This window comes from Sycon ciliatum, chromosome 1 (assembly GCF_964019385.1).
Source record: "Sycon ciliatum chromosome 1, ocSycCili1.1, whole genome shotgun sequence".
NCBI classification, from domain to species: Eukaryota; Metazoa; Porifera; class Calcarea; order Leucosolenida; family Sycettidae; genus Sycon; species Sycon ciliatum.
This window is the reverse complement of record NC_088643.1, coordinates 24710493-24718074: the sequence shown is the minus strand read 5'-3', so window position 1 is coordinate 24718074 and position 7582 is coordinate 24710493. Positions and strand designations below refer to the sequence as shown.

The window sequence follows — 7582 nt, the reverse complement described above, 5'->3', positions numbered from 1 at the left end:
CGCCCCTAGAGAGTATTATCGCGACCATTTTACGTTCAAATCCCAAAACGGGCAATTTTAGATGGTGGACACTGGACTTGCGCCTAACGTGCAGCTGGGTAGCCGTGGTGTTGGGACCCTGAGAGAGCGTTCACATGGGCAGGCTGAGATGTTGCTGACGCCAGGGAAGCGACGTGGGCATCCAGCTGTGAAGAGCCCAGAGAGGCGTCCTTGATGTCCAGTACATGGGTGATGCTGGCCTCATACGCACACACTGCTTTGAGAGCTTTGTCAGAGTCGAGACCATCGATTTACACCAATATATAGCTTGAAACTTCATGTCCATGCAGGCCAGCGCGTGGCGGTATCGTAGAGGGAGACATATATTGGAAAAGGTTCGGGGGGTGGGGGGGGGGGGGCATGGTGGGTGGTCGGTCACCAATGCTCGCCGCAGAGGAACGAAATAGCTCGCAGCGCCGAATTGCCAAGCGAGTACCCAAGTCCTGGGTCAGACACCGAATCACCGACAACTGGACACATTGCAAGCGATTGGGAACGGCGTTGTGTGGTGTATAAATGGGTAACCACGTGTGTGTTTTATTTAGTGTATATATGAGTGATTACGGAGTGAGGGAGAAGCCCGACGGGCAGTGATGACACAGGATTGTGTATGGCTTGACTCCATGATGAGAGAGACGCCCGATAGGCAGTGATGATAAATGGTTTGTACGGCTTGGTGCCATGATGAAGGGGAGGGAGAAGCCCGATGGGCAGTGATGACACATTGTGTATGGCTTGGTACCATGATGAGGACCCACCTGTGGGCGAGACACTTGCTGGATTGACTGTTGCTCAGCTGAAGAGTTACCCGAGGGCTCATGGAGCGAGATTGGATGGAAAGCGAGATGAGTTGCTGCAGAGGTAAGACGGAAAGATATTATTTTATTTCTCTTCAGTAGACAAGTACATGTATCTCAATGATGATAGTGTCTGTCAAATCCATTGTTGATGCTCAAGGTGGAAATATTATCACAGCCACCCGGAGATCCGCAAGGTGGACAAGGATGGCAGCCTGCGCCGAGCAGCGAAAGGGCGATCGAAGACCATTCCTCCTTCACTCGTTGCTACAGCAGCGAGTACCGTGACACAATCTGCATCGGGAACAGAAGATGCTGCTGCGTCGGTGGATCCAGCACATGACAGGAAAGACGCTGCTCAACAACCAGAATTTCCCTTGGAGGGATGTAGCCATCGCTCCGAAGATCTGCCATCGTCAGAGTCGAGGAAAGCACCTAATGACACAGAAACCATTCCGTCGAGGGTATGAGTTCTTCTTCTGGTCATATGTGCACGGTGCTGAGTGTTGCTCTCCAGATGCAAAGAATTCTGGACCGCAGAGACACTTTGTAAAAGGCTAAGCGCTGGGCATCGCAGACAAAGAAGGAGAGCTACAGAACATAGTTGGTTTGGCTGCGCTGCGTTATTGCGAGAACAGTGAACCCTCGTTCTTGTACCTTGTTTGAAGATGTTTCAGTTCGTACTTTTATCGATTTTTTGATTTTGGTCAATATCTAAAGAACGGAGGGTTTCTGGACCAAACTGTCATAGTGTGTGGATGAGGTCCACCTAGGGATAAAAGGAGCCAACGTTGAACGAAATCGGAAATTTGGCCACGTCGGGTGATATTTAGTCCTCACAGACATTGACTCTTAATTATGAAAAAAGGAGAAGGACAAAAATGTCACTCCTTGTCCGTTTTGTGCCATTTTGTCACACTCGTTGACTGTATATGATCTGGTTACTAAATTTCGTCCCAATGCCATTTCGCAGTCGTTTCTCGCACAGCTCTGGATTTCTTTGCATCCCAATCAGTAGATTCAAGAGTACATAAACCAGAGTGTGCAACTGTGCATATCAGATCTGAAACAGCGCAGTTGGTGCACTACGTCACCCTGATGAGATCAACCAAGCCGCGACTTGCGTACAGCTCGAATTTTCATGTTTCATAGCCCGGAAATCAGCCAAGTTTGCTTGATTTTAGACGTCCTGTTTCAGGATTTCGGTGTTTTGTGTGACTGTGTACGCTGCGTACATCCACCGACAAGTAAAGTCACCAGGCTATCCGTCTCAAAAAACCGAAATCAGGACAAACTCAGTGAACTGCACCACCGCGACTGGTTACGCAACTTTTCACCGTACCTGTGGCTTACGATGCCGTCAGAAATGACGTAGTGCACAAATTACGCTCCCACAGGAACCAACCCGAGTTGCACACTCTGGTTTATGTACTCTTGGTAGATTCTATATCATTACACCCACACGTCATGAGCTGGCTGCACACCACGTGATCCACAGGAAATCCCCAAAGCACGCTGCAAAACATTGATTTTGAGCAGTTTGAACAATTTAGTGCCGCGATTCAACTTTCGAGTGCCATATCTTTATCATCATTTCTCCTATCGCAAAAGCGTTACACCATTGGAAAGCTTGGAGCTTCCTCTTCGATCCAAATATTTCAATACTTGCAACAGGACTAAACACAATGGAGTTACGACAGATTTACGGTACGCACAAAATATCGTCAACTATCGTTCGAATTCAAACGATAGACCCTCAAAGTGTTGTCCCTGCCCTTTTGGAGGGTTTGTGCCCCTTTTGGCACGTGTGTGCTGGGTCCGCGTGGTCGGTGTGCGGACCGCGCGCGGACTGCGCAGGTTGCGCATGCTTGCATAATTATTGTACGCATTCTTGTTGTTTTGCCTTCCTGAGACTCTCTTCGGAGTAAGAACAAATATCTGTCTTCTGAGTGTGGCGTACGTGTGATGTAAGACATAAGAGAGTAATCGGAAGGGCTATCGTCGAGGCACTAGGGACCTTTCGCATTTGCTACGAATCGAATGCGAAACGAAAGTTTGATTCGTCTCTTAATCGTTTCGTTGAAAGCAGAATTCAGGTTTCGCAAGTCGTAATGCAAATCTGCATGGCAACTACGAATACGGCCGGTACCTTGGCGTACGGGTGTGTTCGCGCACACGTGCATGGATCATGGAATCAAGGGAAAAATGTGTACCTGGCAAAACATGTGTACCTTGCAAACAAATGTGTACCTGACGGATTCGGAGCGTGCCACGAATGAAGAGGCTTTCATTCGTGAAAACGAGCTCTCCGCGGCGACTCTGACGAATCCTCGAACCCAGGTGACGAATCAGCATTCGTTTCGTATCCGTACGCGTGGTGCGAAAGGTCCCTACTAAATCCCCCCGACGACAATTGGCTCCCAGCTAGTGGAATCGTTCCCCACGACCCTGAGATCGTTTTCGTTTTCGCCGTGGCTTCAAATCTTGTCTTCTCCACGTGTCCTCGCCATGGCTCCACTTTGCTCCAGCTGCTCAACCCTGTCCTCGGAGCTCCTACTCAGGTGAGCCTGCTTTGTCTGTCCTGCGTAATGTTTTGTACCTTGTACGTAGTTCTCCTGGTACTGTACTAGTCTTCGATTTGGAATTTTCAAATAATTGTTTCACTTCGTGGCATTGAAGTCCCGTGTTCTCTTGTGTACAAGTACTCTCGTTCGAGCCTCGCTCCTGTTGGTACATGATTGTGGCCCACATTGTGTCAGCACTGTTTGAGTGCTTGTGTGTGCGGTGTTTTGAACCAGTGTACATTCTCGCCCTCCGGCCTCTGGCTGTTCGAGTGGTCGTGTGCACTGTGTTTTCACACCTTCTGTTGTCCGTTCTGTCGTGCATGCTCGTCGTGTTGCTTGGTCGTCGGCATGGGTAGCTTTGCTTTTGTTTGCTCATTGTTACTCGCCCTGTGTTGGGCACTGGTGCACGTCGTTTCGTTGTGGTCGGACTGCTCCGATCCTGTCGTTCGATTTGTTTCAGTTTAGTAGATGTCCCCATCGATTTACTCGATGTGGTGACACTCCATCGTTTCCGGTTTCAAGTACAAGTGCTTTCTTTTTCGTTTTGCTAGTATTCATGTTTTGTGTCGAGCGTTTTAGTGATAGCTTGCATGCCGTCCTACCGGTAGGACCACGGGTCCTACCGGTAGGACCGAAGAAATTGCGCTGCAAAATTTATTTTGGTTGAGAAATTTCTTGAAAAAATTGTTGAGATGAGGTCTTTGTCAGGCAAAGCAGTGGCGCAAAATGCAAGGCTATATCCAGTGCATTGCGTATGCGCAATTTTAGCAATTTTCAAAATGGCCGCATATACTCCTGTCGGAGCACTAGCAACTCTGTCCAAAGTGAATTTTGACCATGGCACATCAATCTTGGTGAGGTCCTAATGTTTTTATTAGCTTGCCAAGGCAGCGGAATGCATAATTCCATACTCTGTTTCCATGGTTACCATGGGCTGTTACCATGAAATTTCGTAGCATGCCTTGTGCGATCACGTCTAAAATTTGTGGACTCCTTCATTAGCCCCTGACCAACAGTTTAGGGTCAAGTTTTAGGTCAACTTTAGAACAGAGGCCATGCAGCATGTCTGTGTATGATGGTCCTACCGGTAGGTCCTACCGGTAGGACCGAGGTCTATGCAAGCTATCATTAGTGCTCCGCCGTGTTGCCCCACCGATCATGTGGAATGGCTGTCGCCCAGTGGTGTGACATGCTTCTGAGAGTCTCGTTGACGGTCCGGTGGCAATCATTCTGTGAGCGTGTTGTTTTGTCTTTGTGTTTTGGCACGTGGGTCTCTCCATTTCACCTAGGGGGGCGTCCGATCATGGTGAGCCATGGTCTGCCTGGTGGGCTGGTGGGATCCAGCGCTTATTTGTATCAGTTCGCCTTGCGGGTGTTCGGTTTCCGTGTTTTGCTGGCTGGCCTTTGTGCGTCCCAGTAGGGTTCAGGACGGTGTTTTTTGTTGTTTTTTTGTTTTGTTTCGTGAGCGGATGTGTTTCACGCGTGATATTCAGATTCAATACCTGTGGGTTTTTTCAGGTTAGAGGCCTGTGGGGTTTTTCAGAGGCCTGTGGTTATTCAGGGTAGCGCCCTGTGGTTTTCTGCGTTATTTGTTTTGCATATTGGTGACCGATTTGTTTGTGTGCTATCTAGTGTCCTCATTGATAGACTGCCCCTGTTTCCGTAGGCGTGTTCAACGTTGCTGTTCTGCCATTCCTTCTTGTAGTTTTCTTGTCTGAATTTTGGCTCCTAGTATTGCTGAGATGTTTGCGTCAGTCCCTGTTTCTTTCTTTCTGTGTGTGTCTCTGTGAGTTTTCGTAGCCCCATCAGCTGCGTGATGGTTTTCCGGACAACTCCTGTGCTGCCAGATGACTGGTCACCCGGTTCAGCTGCCGCGGTCTTCGCAGTACCGTCGGTTTGCCTTGGCTTCGCACCAGGGCGAGGTGGTTGTTTTCCGGGGGCCCACGCCTGAAAGTATGGCGGTTCCCTCTATGGGTGGGCCCAGTCTGTTTTATTTCCACCCCTTTGCTTCGGCTTTTACCCCGTTGTCCGGAGTTACTATTGTATCCTACTGTTTTGGCCCTGCGTATCCGCATGTGTATGTTGTTCACATTTGATTTCTTTTTCTCCTGTCTTCCTTCTCATTTTTTTCTCTCCCATCCTCAGGAGAGCATGCATTTTTTTCATGTGGACGTATGTTGTCCCTGCCCTTTTGGAGGGTTTGTGCCCCTTTTGGCACGTGTGTGCTGGGTCCGCGTGGTCGGTGTGCGGACCGCGCGCGGACTGCGCAGGTTGCGCATGCTTGCATAATTATTGTACGCATTCTTGTTGTTTTGCCTTCTTCCTGAGACTCTCTTCGGAGTAAGAACAAATATCTGATTTCTGAGTGTGGCGTACGTGTGATGTAAGACATAAGAGAGTAATCGGAAGGGATATCGTCGAGGCACTAAACCCCCCAACGACAATTGGCGCCCAACGTGGGGCTCGAACCCACGACCCTGAGATTAAGAGTATCATGCTCTACCGACTGAGGTAAAACGGCATAGCAATGATCAATGTATACTTGGCAATCAATGATTTGGTACACTTACCAGAAGAGTCACATGAACATGTTTATGCTCTTTTGTGTGCCAAACTGCGGACTTCACACGCCGCAAATCGGGATCCAATGCTTGTGTGCCGGCAACGTTGATTGTCAAAAGACGCTGAAGGTCGTCATGATCGTCCCTCCGGCATGCAAGCATCATGAGGAACAAAGGTGGCGAAACAAAAGTCTCCAACGGGTAGTCCCTTTCAACGCTGATGAAGTATGCAATCGCCTCATCACTGCCATCATCTTCCTTGCCAGTTACTAGCCCTGAAAAACAGTCAGACACCACACCAGTGGAAATACCTATATTTGTATACACTCAAACCTCTTTAGGACAAACACTGATAAGGCAAACTTTCCTTTAGTACAAACTAGGGACAACCCTTTGGTTAGCCAGCCATGAAATCAAGTCAAAATTATTCCTTTATGACAAACTCCTAGACCCAGTACCGCCAACTTTCGTGAAGACGAACTATTTTCAAGCGTGATATGAACAAAATTAGCGCATCGTACGAATTTTTCGGTCCCCTTGCGTGTGCTAGCTGTATTTTCGCCAAGCCTTGATCCAGGATTCTGGCCACGTCATGGTGAACGCAAACTCACAATGCACTCAGTTGCATGCTCAGGTTCAGAACTAAATCTATTTTATTCCCGTAGCTATGCAAAAGACGTTACTTCAGTAACGTCTGGCGCTAGCCAGGATCCACACAGCGTTAATTATGTGGTAATTCAACGTTCTGCACACGATAGGAACTAAGGCACTCACAAAACACAACGGGTAATAGGTTTATCCATTACTTTACCATAGTAGAGTAAAAGACTGGAGAGTCCTTAGACTCGAGCGCAAAGAATGAAAATCATAGCAAGCTCAGGTTATATGCGCTCCAAGCTTTTGGTGCAACCGGATGTAAAGTTAGTGTTTGGCTACAGCAACCCATGCTACAACAACTTCACAACGCCATCGAGCATTGTCTTTCCCAAACCAAAAGTGAATTTATTTATTTCCGATACACAAATTTATATAAATGGAAAACATGGAAAACCTCCAGGCAAGTACGCGCTGGTACTACGAATTACCAGTACAGAACTGCCTCGCGTACCGCGTACATATGCATGACAAAAACAACTCCGCGGCGACACAGCGCCGTGGCTCGATCCCAACGTGACAAGCGAACAGCATGCACACATCAAATAAATGCACAACGTAGAAACAGAAATCTTCAAACAGAAACAATAACAAAGTAACAGGAATGTAAGATTGTTCATCTACAGATATTCAAAGACTTTCACACTCAATAGTGGTTGCACGACATCCTCCCCACCAAAGTCTTCTCAGGCGTAGCGAGCTGGAGGCCAAATCGTGCGCGTACGGGTCGATCTTGCAGGCGGAACCGCTGGCGCTGGCTCTGGTGACAGTGGAGCCTCTGGCCGTGGCACCGCAACTAGCGTGGGACCGGCGTCGGCAACTAGCACGGGCTCGTCCGCAGGCTGCTACTCGACCACGCGCACCGGGTCATGATCGCCCGAGGCGACCAGCTCCAAAGGAACCAAGCGCTGAATCGGTCTCAGCACAGAAGAGCACTCTCCATTCTCCTTAATGACACGGATCTCGG

At 48.6% G+C, this 7582-nt stretch overlaps 1 protein-coding gene across 1 annotated transcript in view; it reads right to left on the bottom strand.

Annotated features, from left to right (window-relative positions):
* LOC135819734 (uncharacterized) overlaps window positions 1–7582 on the bottom strand; it is a 136237-nt gene that overhangs the window by 105852 nt on the left and 22803 nt on the right. Inside the window, exon 3 of the mRNA XM_065333002.1 lies at window positions 5971–6236. Within this exon, the coding sequence (XP_065189074.1) occupies window positions 5971–6236 (266 nt within the window). The remainder of the gene's footprint in view (window positions 1–5970; window positions 6237–7582) is intronic.